Raw genomic sequence first — 19147 nt, forward strand, 5'->3', positions numbered from 1 at the left:
TGATTTTTTTTTTTTTTTTAATTCTCAAAATACTGTGACCAGGCTTTATTAAGAATACTGAAAATAGCTAGTATGTATTAAAATAATAATGCTAAGGCATTGGCAATTTTTTTCCCAGCATTTTATTTATATTGTGTGCACATTTGTGCAGAAGCATGCCATGGCACATGTGTGAGGTCAGAGCACAAACTGCAGGAATCAGTTATCTCCTACCAGGTGGGTTCTAGGGATAGAACTCAAATTGTCATGCTTGGCAGCAAGCACCTTTACCTGCTGAGCCACCTCTCTGGCTAAATATTTTTCCAATGATGATTTCCTGTGTTTAGTGTGCTAGAATCTGTGTCTTCTTCTGTAAGCAACATAAAATATATACTTTTTTCCTTTCCAAGTAGAATACCTTGTCAGACTTTTTTTTAGTATTTTTTAAAATTTTATTTTATGAGTGTATTGCCTGCATGTATGCAAGTGCACCTATGTTGTGCAATGCCTGCAGAGGTGAGAGGAGCGTGTTGGATTCCCCTTGAACTGGGGTTATGGGCGATAATTAGCCATCATATGGCCGCTGGGGATTGAACCCAGGTCCTCTGGAAGAACAGCTAGTGCTCTTAACCACTAAGCCATCACTCTGGCCCCAACCTGTCAGTCTTTAAAGAGCATGTGAGACCTTCTAAAGATGGTAACTGAATGCCAGTATTTCACACTTTTGTCAGTCATAGAAGCATGTGCTCCAGGAAGCAGGGAGGAGGGGTGTCGGTTAGCCTCATGTTTGACACCCTAGTTAGTTTTCTTATGTCTATTCCTGCATTTATAAACTTGACCTTCCATGGCTGTGGAAAAGGAAAACAGTGGTTGCAACTTAATATATGAGCTCGGCTTTATAACCTCTTTTCCAAGAGTTTGATACTCTGAAGCTGGCAGAGAGGGGATCAGTCAGCCCTTCCACTGCACCACAGCTGTCTGACTTCAGCATGTGTGTGGCTCTGTGGGCCTTGCCTCCTTCTATTACATGGAGCTAACTGTATTCCTTAGGGGCTGCTCTGATAATTCTGGAAGGGAATGCAGGAAAATACCTTACATCTCAGACTAGTACATGCCAATTATTAATCTATTCACAATAATAATGGAGTTGAACATTTTAGTTTCCTTTCTGTACTTTCAAGAAAAGCACTAGGTGCGTTGACTCATGCTCGTAATCCCAGCTCAGGGAAGGTTGAGGGAAGAGTTCTAGGCCAGCCCAGAACATAAAGTGAGACTCTACCACAAAAAAAGAAAAGTTCTGATTCTCAAATGAGATGGTAGAAAAACAACAAAAACCAACCATGTCTAAAATGAAACCTTTAAAAGGCGGCACAGAAAACAAGCATCCTTCCAACCAAGGCAGACACCAAAGCATACACCACATCTGAGGAGCTTCAAACCTTTGCAGAATTAAACAGTTGTATAGAAAATACAAAGTGGGACATACAATAAAGGCCTTACGAGGCATTCATAGGTACTGGTGATGCAGATCATTGTGGGTCCCAATATGTCTGGGACAATCCAGAATCCTCGAATTGGAGCTGGCTGCCTGGAAAGATACACAATCACAGTTAACCAACAGTAACAACATAACTGAGGGTTCATGGCCTTTGGGGCCTGTGAGATCCTATCCAACATTGTAGTAACCACCACAAACATGGCAACTTATAAACAATATACCTTGATCGGTTTAAATCAAGCCCCACTTAGCAAATAGGCCATTTACTAAATCACTCAGGAATTCATAGGGCACATTATGTTCTCAGCAGTTACATTCAAGTTCACTTTGTATGTCTTTCTCCGCACTAACACATGAGGCTCAGCTATCTTGAACCTAGATCGGTACCTACAAACTAAATGAATGGAGCATTAGAATCTATTTTATATTACACAGCCAATGAACCCCATAAGTCACAGGACGTCATTTAGTGTGCACAGCATTATTTCCTTCCCATTTTCCTTCACTGGAGAAAATGGAAGAAACCATGGCCTTCATATATAGGAACTGTTGTTACTACAACATGCTCCACTACTGGTCTCCATGTTCATTCTACCCGTGTCCACATCATACTTCACCCCTAAATGTCAATGCTACCTCCTGTCATATCCAAAGATTGTGCTATATCAACTGTGTAGTTTTAAAATGTCCCTATTATGTATCTTCTCTTGGCTTATAGACAAGCTCGTGTTTTTTCCATTCAACACATTGCCAATTGCTGGGCTGGAGAGATGGTTCAGTGGTTAGGAGCACTGGCTGCTCTTCGAGAGGACCTGGGTTTGATTCACAGCACCCACATGGCAGCTAACAACCACTCCTTTCCAAAGGAATCTGACACTCTCTTCTGACCTCTGTGGACACTGCATGATACAGGTATACTCACATACATGCAGGCAATACACACATACATGCTCATTGCAGGTCCATGGGGTGTTTCATTGTGCCCCACTGATGGCTCTGCTTAACCTATTCTTTCTATATTTTAAAACAGCAAACCTCCCATCCCCCATCGTGTGTGTGTGTGCGCACAACTTCATTTTAATCCCTTGAGACAGGGTATCTCACTGGCCCTGGAACTAGATGGTGGCCAGCCAAGCCCAGTGTCCTCCTGTCTCCATCCCCACAACTGCACTGTGGTTACAAGAGTGTGACCACATCCAGCTTTTTAAGTGGGTTCTAGGGATTTGAACTTGGGTCCTCGTGCTTGTACATACAGCAAGTGTTCTTACCCACTAAACCATAATCCCTATTCCATGTTTTCTTTTTCTTAAGATAGTAGTCAACTGGGGCTGGAGAGATGGCTCAGCAGTTAAGAGTATGCACTGTTCTTGCAGAGAGGACTAGAGTTCAATTCCTGGCACCCACGTTAGGTAGCTCACAAGTGCCTGTAACTCCAGTTCTAGATCTGATGTCCTCTTCTGGCTTCAACAGGCATTGCACTAACATGTCCAAATATACACACACATAACACAGGCACACAGGCACACTTAAAATTTACCTTGGAGAATTTGGGGAGAGGGGGCAAGAGCTGGGTAAGGCTTTTTTTGTTGTAATTTTTTTGGTTCCCAGTCCCTAGAAATGTTTTGTATGTTTAAAAAAAACTTATGTGTATGTGTGAGTGCCTACATATATGCATATCCATGACAGGCATACCTGGTACATGCAGAGGCCAGAAGATAGTGTTGGATCCCCCTGAACTAAAGTTATAAGCAGTTGTGAGCTGCCTGATGAAGGTGCTGGCAGCTGAATCCAGGTCCTCTGCAAAAGCACCAGGCATTCTGCACTACTGAGCCATCTTTCCCAACCCGTATCTATTATACATTATACACATACCCCCCGCCACACGCAATTTAATTAAAAAGATTGTTTTTACTTGTGTTTGTGCCTACAGAAGCCAGAAGAGTCGGATCCCCTGCAACTGGAAGAGTCACAGGGAGTTGTGAGCCACCTCACATGGGAAACTGAACTTAGGTCCTCTGCAAGAGCCCCAAGTGCTCTTAACCACTGAGCCATCTCTTGACGTTTTCTATCTTGATGTCTGTTATGGTTATATGGTTGCATATATGTATCAGAAGTCACTGAATGCCTCATAGAGAAGGTGTGCAAATGTACCAGACAACTGGTATCAGGCTAACAGAAAGCAAGATGGGGATATAGTTCAGTGCTAGAGTGCTTGTCTAGCTTGCACAAAGCCCTGGGTTGATCTCTAGCACCTTCTAGGGAAAAAAAAAAAAAAAGGTGGCAGCAGCCTTAGAACCCTATACATTCCCCTGGGTCACCACTTTCCCTCTTCATAAAGTAACCACTGGCCTCATTTGCACATTGCCATGATTTTGTTTTGTATATGTTCATTCTGTTTTGTTTTGGATAGGGTCTTCCTGTAGCCCCAGCTAGGCTGGAACTCACTATGTAGAGTAGACTGGCCTTGATCTTACCCACATGCCTTTGGCCTCCCAAGTTCTGGGATTAAAGGATGTGCCACCACATTCGGCTATATATATATTCTTAAGCAAGCCTTTAATTTTACCTGCTTTTGAAATTCATGTATTTTCCTGCTTACTTTCCAACCTGGTACTGTTTGCTGTCCTTCCTTAACTCCACACATATACTGTCAAATCTGGACTCCACTGCTTGGCATTGCTTATGATGCTGCTGGCCACTGCCGCCTCTTGCAGCAGTTCCTCCTTGGCATCCATCTCACCTTCTCCTCCAGGTACTCCTTCACTCTGACAACCCTTGCCTCAAGTTCCTTCCTCAGCTGGGCTCCTCTGCCTCCACTCACTGCTCACAAGTAAGTTTTACTTCTCTTTTTGGGTTTCTTCTACTGACTTCAGGCCTTTTCTTGGGTAACTCTTAATCAGAATCACAGCTGCAATGCTGACATTCCTACGCTATTCCAGACTACTCCAAACTGCAGACCTATACACACAATTACCTATTAGGCCCCTCTTACCATCCTCTTTTTGAATCTGCTTTCTCCTATATCCTGACTTTTCTAAAGGGTGCTACATGTACTCCCAGAAACCTGGGAGCCATTCTAGGTTCCTCCTTTATTCTATTTGTGAAATATTTACTGAATATTAGGCGTTTATACACTGAGTAAACACGCATGCGGTAGAGTACAATAAGAAAAAGCAGACTCTGCCTATATGAGACATATGTGTCAGCTGCAAAATGTGCTACAAAGAAAAAGAACAGGAAAACTCCAAGTTAGATTGTGGAACTGAAGGAGCTGTCTCTAAAAAAATAACATTAAGATCAGAAAATAAAAACTAGCCAAGAGAAGATGGCAAGCTGGAGTTGGGAACCAGGAAGCTGTGGAGTGGCCCTGAAACAGAAGAAAGCTTCTGATGAATATCTGCTATACACGATATTCGCAGAGTCATCACATGTGATGTATGTCTGTTGGAATCACTGGAACAATTGGTCAGGGTACACAAGGGAGGGAAAGTCCTTACCTGCATGGCAATGGCTTTGTACAAAGGATGTGCTCTACAAAGCATTTTTGTTCTGCAGCAAGTTCTTGCAAACTATCTTTATCTTCTTCATCTACAAAAGAATGTATAAGTTAACTTGTACTTAAGACAAATCTCCAAATTAAAATGCTGGTATTTTAAAAAATAATAAAATGCTTTGAAAAGTGGGGAGGGGCAGCTGGAGAGATGGCTCAGTGGTTAAGAGCAATGACTCTTCTTGCAGAGGACGGGGCTTCAGTTCCCAGCTCCCCATGATGGCTAACAACCTTCTGTAACTCCAGTTCCAGGTGATCTAATGCCCTCTTCTGACCTCCACAGGCATTAAACAACATGGTGCACTTACATACATGAAGGCAATACATTCATACACATAAAAATATCTATAAAATATTTTAAATGCTAATAATGGTAAACTGCAATTAGGTCTTGTCTCAAGTCACTGCTTCTCAAAGATGGTGCCCTTCTGAAACAGTAATACCCTACTGTAGTTGTCTAGATTTCTGACCCAAGGAAAGTAGGGCTTTCCTTGGTCAGGTTTCTAAATGGCAGAAATATTTCAATGAGAACAATTCCCAAATCATTCCCTGCCATTTTTTTCTTTTACTGTTAAAAAAAACAAACAGCCTGGAGCCAGGCATGGTGGCGCACACCTTTAATCCCAGCACTCGGGAGGCAGAGGCAGGCGGATCTCAGTGAGTTCAAGGTCAGCCTGGTCTACACAGTAAGTTCCAGGACAGCTGGGGCCACAGGGAGACCCTGCCTCAAAAAAAAAAAAAAAAAAAAAAAAACTCAAAACAAACAAACAAAAAAACAGCCTTCAGAAAGGTAATCCCACATGATTCTTCCATTATAAAGTATACAATTCAGTATTTTTGTGTGTACATGTATATAGAAGCCAGAGGCTGACATTGGGTGCCTTCCTCAATCACTATTTACCCTAATTTTTGAGACAGGAACCCAGAGCTCATCAATTCATCTCTCACTGAACCTGGAGCTCATCAATTCTGCTACATTTGCTGGTCAGCAAGCCCTAGGAATCCTGTCTATACTCTCTAGTGCTGACATTACTCTATGTGTACTGCTCTGTTTTTTTTTGTTTTCTTTTAAACGTGGGTGTTGGGAGAACTTAGGTCTTCGTATAAGCACTTTACCAATGGAGACATCTCAACCCACATTTTTCAGTAAATAGCTGTACTGCCATTAACGACCATGCTCTAGTTTCCCTTGGCCTTCACAGACCCAGACAACTACTTCCCTCCCTCCTTTTCTCTCTCTCTTTCTTCTTTCTTTGTCTTTTTGAGTCAGGGTCTCCCTGCAGCCCTAGCTGCACTTGCAGTATACTCGCTACATAGACTAGGCTGGACTTGAACTTAGAGAGATCTGCCCACCTCTGCCTCCTAAGTGCTGGGACCAAAGGTGTGCGTCACCATGGCCAGCTCACCAATCCTTTCTGTCTACAGATTTGTCTGCTCTGGACATTTCAGAGAAATGAAATCACACAAAAGTAGTTGTTCATAACTAGTGTCTTTCCTTCAGCATGTTTTCATTTCTCACAGCTAAATTCCTTTCTACGGATAGATATACCATTTTTTATTCATTCATTAGTTGATAAATATTGTTCTTTAGCTTTTGGGCTACTATGAATTATGTTGTGTGAGCACTGTGTGGACAAATTTTCATTTCTCTATGGGTTACATACCTAGGGTAACTGCTAGATATAAAGTAATTCTATGAACTTTACTCAGAGAGCCCTCTTCCCAGCCCTTTCAAACTGTTTTTCAAAACGTCAGACATTTTATATTCCCATAAGCAGTGTATAAGGCGCTCTATTCTTTCCCATTCCCCATGCTATCTATAGTTTTTCACTTCAGCCATCCCAATAGGTATAAAACAATATGTAATTTTGTAGAATCTCATTTCTATAATGATTAATGATGTTGAGACTCTTTGTAAGCTGAGCATGTGCTGTACATCTGTATTCTGAGTGTTTCAAGAGACTGAGGTAGGAGAAGTGTGAATCTGAGGCCAGCTTAAGAAACATAATGGTGAGACCTTGTCTCCAGAAAAAAAAGAGCGAGCCAAATGTGCTGGTATACTCGTAAAACCCAACACTTAGAAGGTGGAGGCAAGAGGATCAGGAGTTCAAGACTAGACAGCTACATAATGAGTTACAGCAGCCTATGCTACATAATACCTTGTCTCAAAAAACAAGAATCTGTTATGTGCTATTTGTGCATAATCAACACACATGCAAATTTTTTGCTCATTTTTTATTTGAGCTACTTATCTTTGTACTACTGAGTTCTTATGAGCCCCCCCCCTTCTTTTGGCTTACTGAGATAGATCAACCACGTAGCCTTGGTTGGCCTTGAATTTGCAGCAATCCCCCTACCTCTGTCTCCAGAGTGCTGGGCTTACAATCACAAGCCACTATATCTGACTAGAAGAGTTCTTTATATGCTCTTGATATAAATCTATTACCAAATATATGATTTGCAAATACTTCCTCTCATTCTGCAAGTTGTTTCTACTTTTGTGATGAGTGTCCTTGATGAAGGAAACTTTTATCCATTTTTTTCTCTCTCCCCTATTGTAGTTTTAATGTCATATCAAAAAAAAAAAAAAAGACTGCCTAGGGGCTGGAGAGATGTCTCAGCAGTTAAGAGCACTGGCTGCTCTTGCAGAGGACCTGGGTTCAGTTCCCAGCACCCCATGGTGAGCAACAACTGTTCAGTTCCTGGGGTCCAATGTACTTTTCTGACTTCCATGGGCATTGAATGACATGGGTGCACTTACATACTCAGGTAATACACTCACACATTTTTTAAAAAAGACTTCCTAATCCAAGGTCACAAAAACTTAATACCTATTTTGCTCTAAGAATTGTATAATTTTCCTTCTTCTCTTCAGATATGTCTAATCCAAGGCCCACAAGCCACATATGGCTAAGAATAGCTAAGCATGTGGTCTAACATAAAATCATAAACTTATTTAAAACATTTTTGTTTGCTTTTTTGTACTCAATTTCGATGTTCTCAAAAGTGAATTCTACAGGTGGCACTGTTATGACACAATGTCAAAGGGATATAGATGCTTGTGATGATCTGTTCCCCCTTTGTGCTCTGGGAAAGATGTCTTGCTTCCTAATTTCATAGGTTCACAAATAGAGAAAAAAAATCTGTCTCAGGGTTTCAGTCATACTTGATTTGGAGGATGAGTTTTAGGATTTCTGAGCTCATGAAAATGAGATGCTGAACTTGTGATGCTATGAGTTAAGAATTTTAGGAATGTTGAGGTGAGGAGGAAGTATTTTGCACTGAGTCATGTGACTCTTTGGGGGTGAAGGGATAAACTATAGTAGGAAGAATGATGAAATTTCCAAAGATGGCCATAATTCCAATCTCTAGAAACTGTAAAAATGTTAGCCTACCTGGTAAAAGGGAAGAATAGCTACAAATGGAATTGAAGTTGCTCATTAGATGACTTTAAGATAATGATATTAAAGATTACTCCAATCTATCATAATGTATCACAAATTTATTTAAAAGTGAAATATGGGGGGGGGGCTAGAGAGATGGCTCAGTGGTTAAGAGCACTGACTACTCTTACAGAGGGCCCAGGTTAGATTCCCAGCACCCACATGGAGGCTAACAGTCATCCATAACTCCAGTTCCAGGGAAATCTGATGCCTTCTTCTGATCTCTGTGGGCACTGCAGGACACGGGTACACTTACACACATGCAGACGATACAGTCATACATATTAAAATTTTTTTTTTAAGTGAAATATGGGGGCTAATGACATGGGTCACAGTTAACAGGACATGCTGCTCGTGTAGAGGACCAAGTTTGGGTTCCCAGTACTCATGATGACCCACAACCATTTATAACTCAAGTTCCAGGGGATCTGATGCCTTGTTCTGGCCTCTTCAGGCAACACACACACACAGAGTTTAGGCCAGCCTGAGTAACAGACTCTATTTAGATCCCTCCTCACCCCCTAAAAAAGGGAAACCAACTGATCCAGTGTGAAAATAATACAACCTATCCTCTTATCATTGCTGACCCTGAAAAATGGAAGAGGGCTCTAAGTCAACAAATATGGTAGAAGACAGAAAAGGACAGGAATCAGATTCTCTAGTCTCCAGGAAGAAAAACTGCTCTCCAACTGCAACTAGTAAGACTTACAGGCATTCTGACAGAACTATTAAGATAAGAAATTTGTGATGTCTCAAACCACTAAGTTTGTGATGAATTATACCAGCAGCAAAAGCCAATACGGAAAGCATTCCAAGAAGGCGCTCACAAGGTCCCACCCTAAGCTGAGGAGCTACTGATAGTTGATGGATGCTGGTGGAGGATAGTCTGTTTTTATAAGTATGGCCCCTAGCAAATGACCATGATCCAGTGGATAGCCCCACACCCATGAGAATACAGGAAGCATAATTTGAACTCAGAGGGTTATTTTAAAAAAAAAAAAAAGGACATTAAGTTTGGTGAGAGGTTGAGGGGGGTTCAGGAATAAATATGGAAGGGGTTAGGGGAAGAAGTGGGGGATGAACATGATTAAAATACATTGTATGCATGAATGAAATCCTCAAAAAATTAAAAATAGTATACAAAACCCACATTAAGTCTTTCATCATTAAGCATGGTGTTATTTGTGGGGGTTTTATAAGGTGCCCTCTATTTGAAAAAATTTCTTTCTAAGGCTAGTTTGATTAGTTTTTGTTTTATGTAGCATTGGGGATCAGAATCAGTGTGTATAGTACATGCTAGGCAAGTGATCCCCAGCTCTACGTTTTTAAATATGAAAGGCTGTTGAGTTTTCTTAAATGCTTTTTGTGCTGAGATGATCATGGATTTTCACTTGTATTCTATTAATATAGCTATAGTTAAGATTTTTAGATGCTAACGTGAACCTATAATAAATCCCACTTGAATTTTTTGTGTCTACGTTTGAAGGACATATCTATAAGAAGTGGTCCCCCTTGTTTTCTTTTGGGGGGGGAAGCTCATGAAGAACTAGTGGTATTAATTTTTTAAATGTTAAGTTACCTGCTCTTTCTTATTTTTGGGGGGTAGCTTAACCCCGCCACCCCATACCTTTTCTAGTGTAATCTACTTTAAAAACAAGGTATTGACCTCCCCACCCCGTTTGAGTCAGTTTTCACAGTTTTTGTGTCTTTCTTGAAGTCCGCCCATTTCATCTAGGTCATCCAATTAGTTCTCATATTCCCTTATAACTTTTAAATCTCTCTAAGCCCAACAGCGATCTCCATTTTGTTCCACTGCAGTCATTTTAGTCTTTTAGTTTTTGGTCTTTCTAGCTAAAGGTTTATCAGCTCTGATGACCTTTCCAAAGAACTTTTGGTTTTATCCACTTTCTCTATTGTTTCTTCTCCAAACGACATTTTGGCAGCATCACTGAAACCTACTGAAAACAGAGAAAGAAACTCACCCGATCCAAGAAACTTGTTAAGTTTATGAATCCAAGTTAGCCCAACACTGTGTACACCAGCTTCATGAGTACAGTGGTATCTTGAAGGGCACTTGGGATCTGTAATGGAATCATTAAAGACACAAAGGAGGCCATTAGACAACTAAAAATTTACCAGACACCACACACACATACATGAATCAGTTGGTAGCCGTTTTACTCTGAATAAAAATGCAAGTGTATTAAGTGTATTTCAGTTACTGTATTATGGCTTAAGCACTAATATGAACAAATCAGAAATCTGTTTTCATGTGAAAAAAATGAACCAAGGAAAAAAATGCTTGCACTTAAGATGTCCAAAAACCTAACATCTTTATAAGGAAACCAAATAATTTATAATACTTGACCTCACTAGCCCTGGTCTTCATCTATCAAGTTCTTATACTTAAATTTTTTTATTTAGTTTTATTTTATGTGTATGAGTGTCTTGCCTGCATGCATGTAGTACACCTATGTCATGCAAGGCACACAGATGTTGTTAGCTGGCATGTGCGTGCTGGTAACAGAACCTAGATCCCTGCAAGAGCAGCCAGTGCTCTTAACTGCTGAGCCATCTCTCTAGCCCTTTAAACACTTTTATTACACATAACCAATGAGATCTCTTTGCAATCTTATTATATAAAAAATACTGCTGTGAACTCACTATATAGCCCAAGATGGCCCTGAACCTCCTGCCTCAGTCTTCTGAGTGTTGAGATTATAGGCATGCAACACTATACAATCTACTTTTGTTAAGACCAGGAAAAGGTCATCACTGAATACCTGGGTGGAGCTCACCAGGTAAAGCACCTTTATCACAAGCCTGATCACCTTAAGTGCATCCCTTTTCCACTGACAAAGTGGAAAGAGAAAACCAACTCCAGAAAGTTGTCCTCTGATGTCTACACTACTGATGTGTTGTACACACTCACACATGTACGTACACACTAATAATTTATAGATAAAATTAAATATGTGGGTGGAGCCATAATGAAGATCAATATGCTAAAACTTGAGTACTTTGGGGTCTGGAGAGATGGCTCAGCAGTTAAGAACACTGGTTGTTCTTGCAGAGGACCCGGGTTCGAATCTCAGTACCCACACGGCAGCTAACAACTGTCTGGTAACTCCAGTCCCAGGGGATCCGACAGCCTCTTCTGACCTCCACAGGCACTGCATGACACAAGTGCACTTACCTACATGCAGGCAATACATGCATACATATAAAATAAAAAGAATTTTAAGAAAAAAAAACAACAACAAAAAACTTGAGTATGTTGCTTAGTTTGCCTTGGAAAAGTGTACTGTGTAATGACTGAAAGGCCAAAAGAATCCAGTCAATTCTTTTAAAGCTGGAAGCACATAGCAAATAAATCACATGGCAATCATTGTTAGTATTAGGATAAAGAGAATGGGATAAAAAAAAAATTTAGGTGAATACCTTACCTCTATGAAGTTTAATTGGACAAGAAAAGTCAGAACCAAAGGGATCATCCTCTCCAGATGCCAGTTTCAGGGCAAGCTCCAGCTCAACACATTCAAACACATACAGAGAAGGAATGAGGTCAACTCTGGAATCCCAGGACTTTTCCAACTGCTAGAAACAAACAGAAATTAAAAAGTACTGTAATTTTGACCTCACACTGATTTGAAAATGTACACAATTAAACACAGAAGCAAAAAGGCTGGGTCAGATAGCACTTTCAAATTTTTAATTCTATAGGGCTCCTACAGTACACTGTCATCCTTAAAAGAGAGAAGGGGGATGGGGTAATCCTGGAGAAAAGCCAGTCCAATTATTCACAGGTTCTTTACATTTGTTACTAAGGCCTACAATACAGAGGTCAGAAAGACCATGAATGGCAGTGTTAATAAATAGGTAGGAAACTGGGCATGGAGCTGTGCATTCTTGTAATGTCAGCAGTAATGGAGGAAGCTAAAGCACAATGATCTTAAGTTAGAGATCAGCCTGTCCTACATAGCAAGTTCAAGGCCAGCCTCAGCTACATAATGAAACCTTCTCAAAAGTCAAAGAATAAAATAAATAGATATAGTCTGTGCCATCTTCTGCTTTGAAGATTCAACTCAGTGACACAGGGTATGAAAATCTTTGAGAGTTCACAAAGAAGTACACTTTAGTAGACCAAGTAAGATGGGCAATCATCTAACTGCTTTCCATTCAGACTTAAAAGTGTGCTTCAATTACTCTTAAATGCATAATTTCTAAAATATCAAGTACTATGCATAAGCTAGAATTCCTCATGTTAAGCATTCAAATTGGGCCAAGAAATAATATTTGATATTAAAGATATGAAATGTAACAACACTAGCCTGTCACTTACTGTCTGTTCATCTTCTTCTTCCCCCTCTAGTACAACACAGTGATACAGCATTCCTGATTCTGTTGCAATCACTAAGATGTTGGGAACACAGGGTAAACAGAGTATAGCACAGGCATCATAACCATAGTTATCTTCAGCTGCGGGATGCATAGGCAATGGACCCAACAGCTTTCCAATATTTCCAGGGCTAAGAAAAAATGAAAATATATTAGGAAAATGTTGACAGGATAAACAGGCCTATTCACTAAAATAATTAAAAAAAAATTTTTTATCTTCCTTCAGCTACTATAATTTCATTTAAAATACAGTATTGCCAGTGTCTCCATTCTTGCTTTCCCACTCACATTCCGACACTGGTGATTTTCAATCGGAGAAGATATTGTTTTGAAGAGATTGTAGCAATACCTGAAAATATTTTTTGTTGAATTTTTTATTTATTTTTATTTTTCAAGACAAAGTCCTGTGTAGTCCAGGTTGGTCTTGAACTCATTATATAGCCAAGGCTGGCCTTTAACTGCTGATCCAGCTACTGTAGCCTTCTGAGTGCTAGGATTCCATGGGTGTACCATCATGCCTGGCAAAGACAGAGTAAACTGTCAAAACTGTGTGTGTGTGTGTGTGTGTGTGTGTGTGTGTGTGTGTGTAGGGAGTATGACTGGCATCTACTGGGTCATATTACAAGGTACTAAGCATTCCTCCACAACAAAGAATTATGTGAAACAAAATGTCAATAGTGCAGAGATTCAATGTCCTGCACTAAACTTCTGATGGTATACGGGTTTTTTTTCCAGTGATTTTAAAAAATAAATTCATTGTGTGTATGTTTCTTTCCCTTTTCCTTTCCCTCCCCTCCCCTCCCCTCCCTACCTCTCCCCTTCCCTTCCCTTCCCTTTTTCCCTTCCTTTCCTCTTCCGTTTTTAAATTTTATTTTGGTCTTTGGAGACAGGTTTTACTATGTAGTCCTGGCTGGCCTGGAACTTCCTCTGTACCGGCTGTCCCTCCCTCCCTCCCTCCCTCCCTTCCTTCCTTCGAGAGTCTCACTGGATTTAGGGCTATATTCAATGGGTATAGTGCTAGCCTAGGTGCTGGGTCCTCAGCACTGCATGAACTGAGCATGGTAGTGCATGCCTATACTCCCAGCACCCAGGACGTAGAGGCAAGAGGATCATGAGTACTAGGTCATCCTTGGCTACAGAGAGAATCTGAGGTAGCCTTGGCTGCTTAAGACCTTGCTTCAAATGAAAAAATAAAAAAAGGCAGGGGGAGGGGACCTGGGGATATAGCTTAGTGGTACTTGCCTAGCATGTTCTGAGATTCTGCCTGGCAAGGTAGAACACACCTTTAATCTTAGCACTAGGGAGGCAGAAGCAGGAGGGTCTCTGTGTTGAGGTCAGCCTAGTTAGTTTACATAGTAGGTTCTAGGCCAGCCACATTATATAGTAAGACAGTGTAAAAATAAAAGATTGCCGGGCGTGGTGGCGCATGCCTATGGTCCCAGCACTTGGGAGGCAAAGGCAGGCGGATCTCAGTGAGTTCAAAGCCAGCCTGGTCTACATAGTGAGTTCCAGGACAGCTGGGGCCACAGGGAGACCCTGCTTCAAAAAATAAATAAATAAATAAATAAGTAAATAAATAAATAAATAAATAAAAGATCTGCAGTTCTACTCCCAGTAACAGTCAACCTTCCCCACCCTCAACCCTCAAAAAGACAAGGTCTCTCTACACAGTGTAGGAGTTACAGGAACGTACCACCATGCCTAGCTTGCACCTGTGTCACTCCACTGATGCTCTAGCAAAGGTTAACCATATGATTCCGGTTGCCAAATACAAAAGGCTTAACTTCATCTTCTGCTGGTTAACAATTTTTGTTTGACATTCTTAACATTTGTTAACAATTTCTTTTCTTGTAGTTCACCTCTCCCAACACATCTTTCTAAAGTATTTTTCTACTTTTTGTCTCTTAAATTGGTTTCTGGGTTAAGGAGATGGCTCAGTAGATAAAGTATTTACCATGTAAGCCTAATGACCTGAGTTCAGATCCCCAGCATGCATGTAAAAACCTGGCACAGTGGCATGTGTTTGTAACCCCAGTGCTGGGGGTTTAGAGACATATGCTGCCCCAACGCCTTCCCTAACCATCTGTTCTTCTGCCCAGAAACCATCACTGGCTTCTTACTATCCTATTCTTCTAGAAGAGATCCCACCATCCTTAGCTAGATTTGTAACTCCATCCAATTTTCCTATGGCAGATAATTCTAGCTTTATTATTTAATGTTTCATACATAAACTTCATGCCCTAGACCACAGTGTCACAGTACTGTACCTTGGATGGTACCTCTACTTGCTCACTGCATACTCTAGACTGCCCTAAAATGGTCTTCACCCTTCCTTGAGGCTTCCTTAAGTCCTGTAACCAAACTGATGTCTTCTTCCTCTGGGTATTGTGTATTCAGTTGTCAACCTGACACACCTGGGTTGAGGGAGCCTCAGTTGGGGAAATTTCTTTCATTGGACTGGCCTGTGGCCATGTCTGTGAGGCATTTTCTTGACTGTTGAGTGATGTGGGAGGGCCCAGCCCACTGTGGGTGGTGCCACTCTTGGACAGGTGGTTCTGTATTATATAAGAAAGCAGGCTGAGCACAGGCCAGAGAACAAGCCATTAAGCAGCTATCCTCCATGGTCTGTGCTCCAGGTTCCTGCCCTGAGTTCCTGCCTTGGCTTCCCTTGATAATGGACAGTGCTTGTAAGCCAAACAAACCCTTTCCTCCCCATGTTAGTATTGGTCAGAGTGTTTCGTCACAGCAATTGAAGGCAAACTAGAACATGTGTCTAGTACTATGGAATGGATGACTGGATGCTCATGTACAATGCGTGTCTTTTCCCCCACAATTGGTATTATAAGACATCAGATTACATCTAATCATAACCGTGATGCCTTGTTTACATAAAATAAAAAATACTTTTTCAGTTAACTAGATTTTGAGAGCTAAATTCAGTTTTTTAAAAAAATATTTTATTATTTTTACGTGTATGTGTATATTGCCTGCATGTAGGTAATACACCCATGTCGTACAATGCCAACGGAAGACAGAAGAGGCTGTTGGATCCCCTGAAACTGGAGTTATAGACAGTTGTTAGCTGCCATGTGAGTGCTGGGATTCGAACCCAGGTCTTCTGCAAGAACAGCCAATGTTCTTAACCACTGAGCCATCTCTCCAGCCCCTAAATTCAGTCTTAAATTATAAACTTACCTACATAACTTAAGGAAATGGAATATCAAATAATTTGTACCATTTCTACAAAACATCCAAGCCAAACATCTAAAGACTGATTACCTTCACAAACTCAGAAATTTGGATCTCAAATTCAGCTACAGTGATCTACACTGCAACATAGGTACTATCTCAACTTACCTGTGTGAAAGAGTAAGATAGGTAAGGAAGGTCTCCCCATTCTCATATAAGATGTACAGTGGGTATGCCATTATTTCGTCTTTGCCTTTTGGTCCATATATATTCTTTGGGATTCCTGCCAATGGCCCAAAGTCAAATGCAACTGCTGTCTCTCCGAGAGATGCTGTATATGCTCTTCTGCAAAAAGATTTGACAAACCATCCAATATTAGGGAATATGTATGAAATTTGTATTCAATTAAGTGACAATAAAATTATGATTAGGGGCTGGGCGTGGTGGCGCACGTCTTTAATCCCAGCACTTGGGAGGCAGGGGCAGGCGGATCTTTGTGTCTTTGTGAGTTCAAGGCCAGCCTGGTCTACATAGTGAGTTCCAGGACAGCTGGGGCTACAGGGAGACCCTGTCTCAAAAAGACCAAAAAAAAAAAAAGATTAGGAAGAATGCTGACTCTGGGAAATTCTCATAAAACTAAGTGAAAAAAGCAGGCCATAAAATTATTTGGTCCTACTTTAATTTTGAAATAGTTTAAACATAAACAACAAAAATGTATATATAAATAAAAAGAAATAGGAAGAAAAAAAAACATGAAAGCAAGGTGGTATTTTTCCCAAATACAAATGCATTACCTGTATAGTTAGGAAGGGAAATCTATAAAACTATGGTGTTTTCATATTCTAAAATTTAGTTCAATTTGTTATCCAAAATGATTCTACTTCAAAATGTTAATGAATATGGATAAAATAAAACCTAAACTTCACATAAATAGCCAACAGCACTGCAAGGTGCAATGCAGTATTATACCTTAGTTTATCATATGGAACAGTGCATGGTTTCAAGAGGTAAGAACCGAGACTTCAGTACAATAAAAGAACTGCCCAAGTTAACTGAAAATACCAAGATACTAAAAACAGAGAAGTCAATGAGAAATAATGTGCAAGCCATCAAAACTTACGAAGCTTCATATATCTAATAATGACGGAATCCAGGCATAGTGGCTCATGTCTGTCACCCTAGCATTCAGGATGAGGCAGAAGAGTTGCTACAAGTTTGAGGCTAGCCTGGAATACATAATGAGTACTAGGACAGGCTGAGTTACAGTGTGTGAACGTGTCTTAATAAAAAGGCCAGTGAGATAGCTTGGTAGGCAGAGGTGTTTGCCGCAAAGCCTGAGTTTGATCCTTGGGACACATATGGTAGAAAGTGAGGGCTCTCAAGCTGTCCTCTGACCTCCACATGCATTGTGTCATGTGTGCACAGAAGCACCATGCACACAAAATTATAAATGAATGTTAAAAAACAGGAAGGCAGGCAGTAGATATAAGTAAGTACTCATTCTGTGCCATGCCCATTTTTTTTGGTGGGGGGGCCAGTGGGGACTGAATCTAGGGCCGCATGCATGTTAGGCAAGTACTATACCACAAAGCTATATTCCTAGCTCACTCAGTACTTTTTTGTTTGTTACCCTATTCACTCTCTACAGGAATCATAAGAAATGAGCACTGTAATTATTACTATTACTTTTTTTTTTTTTTTTTTTTTTTTTTTTTTTTTTTTGAGACAAGGGCTGGCCTAGAACTCTCTATGTAAACCAGTCTGGCCTTGATCTCACAGAGATCGATCTGCCTCTGCCTCCCAAAGGGAGCACCACAAAATTATGGTAATATAACAAGTGGACAATGTAACTGGCTAGCACTGTTTTTATTCATATATATATATATGGAATTTAGTCATGGAATTCAAGTTTTGTGAAATTTAAAAAACTTGCCCAGATGCCACAGCAGGCAGGTGGCAGAGCCTAGATTAGAACCCAGAAGAGTTGACTCATGCCAGAGCCAGAGATCTTAACACTACATTTGCCCTACTGCCTCGTATATAGATTCTCTGCCTGTTAAAACAAAACAAAATTTGGTTAGCTCTGGAAACAGTGCTCGACAGCAAATGTCCTGACTGAAGAATAGGACTAATCTGTGAGTTAGTTACTCCCCCATTATGGAAATGGATGCACTGGAATTTAAACTGGTGCTGTATTTTTTCATATCATTTAACTGAAACTTTCAGTGCTAGCACAACCAAAGAAGAATAAAGCGGTCCCAGGTTAGTAGCAACCCCTGGTTCCTAGCAGTAACATACATAAGTCCATTCTGGAGAAATAACATCTCCAATTCAGGCTCTCAACATTCCCACACATGAAGATCAAGTAAATGCAAATTCACAGTAAGAGATCAGCATTGACAAGGAAAGCAACATAACTGTAGGTCAGGAAAGAACAAATACACCACCACCACATCAGGACTTCAGATATTGAAACTATCAAATACAGATACTAAAGATGTAAAAGAGTCCAAGAAATGCTATTTAGAACAATAAAAACGAAACATGAATATAACTAAATGGAAGTTCCAGAAATGTTACTAAAAGTTTCACTCTAAGTGCATACACTATGTGTGATCATATGTGATAATCACCAGAAAAGAATGATCAGGAAGCCAGAAGAAGGGAGTTTGTGAGTTCAAAGGATAATTGCACTTGCGCTAAGAGTAGCCAGGAAGGTGTCTCTATAGCAAGAAAACAAAATTAGCCAAGATCACAAGAGAGTGCTGAGATATCATGCTGAACAGGGGTATAGCAATCTGCCTTACTCAGAGTGAACAACTACTAGGTCTCTAGCCCAACACGTTTTTACCATTTTTATACCTAAAATTTTATGGTGTAGTCTTATTTAAGGTACAAAGAATTGGTTTCTTCCACTTTGTATTAGTCCAAAGAAACAGAAGCAGTAGATTGAATATATATGTATAGAGAATTATCAGCTTAGCTCACAGGATAGAGTCCGAGTACTCCAACAATGGCTGCACCACACTGGAGAGGCTGAGAATCTGTAGTCACTCAGTCTACAAGGCTGGATGTCTCAGTAGTCCCAAT

General features: G+C 40.5%; 1 protein-coding gene across 1 annotated transcript in view; it reads right to left on the reverse strand.

Annotated features, from left to right (window-relative positions):
• The window catches only part of Nup88 (nucleoporin 88), a 40594-nt gene that overhangs the window by 3539 nt on the left and 17908 nt on the right, over positions 1–19147 (reverse strand). The window contains exons 6-11 of the mRNA XM_008855950.3: positions 16226–16402; positions 12813–12999; positions 11917–12067; positions 10453–10551; positions 4975–5065; positions 1466–1567 (exon numbers count right to left, since the gene is read on the reverse strand). Of these exons, the coding sequence (XP_008854172.1) occupies positions 1466–1567; positions 4975–5065; positions 10453–10551; positions 11917–12067; positions 12813–12999; positions 16226–16402 (807 nt within the window). The remainder of the gene's footprint in view (positions 1–1465; positions 1568–4974; positions 5066–10452; positions 10552–11916; positions 12068–12812; positions 13000–16225; positions 16403–19147) is intronic.

Source organism: Nannospalax galili, unplaced genomic scaffold (genome assembly GCF_000622305.1).
Source record: "Nannospalax galili isolate Female #2095 unplaced genomic scaffold, S.galili_v1.0 scaffold146, whole genome shotgun sequence".
Taxonomy (NCBI): Eukaryota; Metazoa; Chordata; class Mammalia; order Rodentia; family Spalacidae; genus Nannospalax; species Nannospalax galili.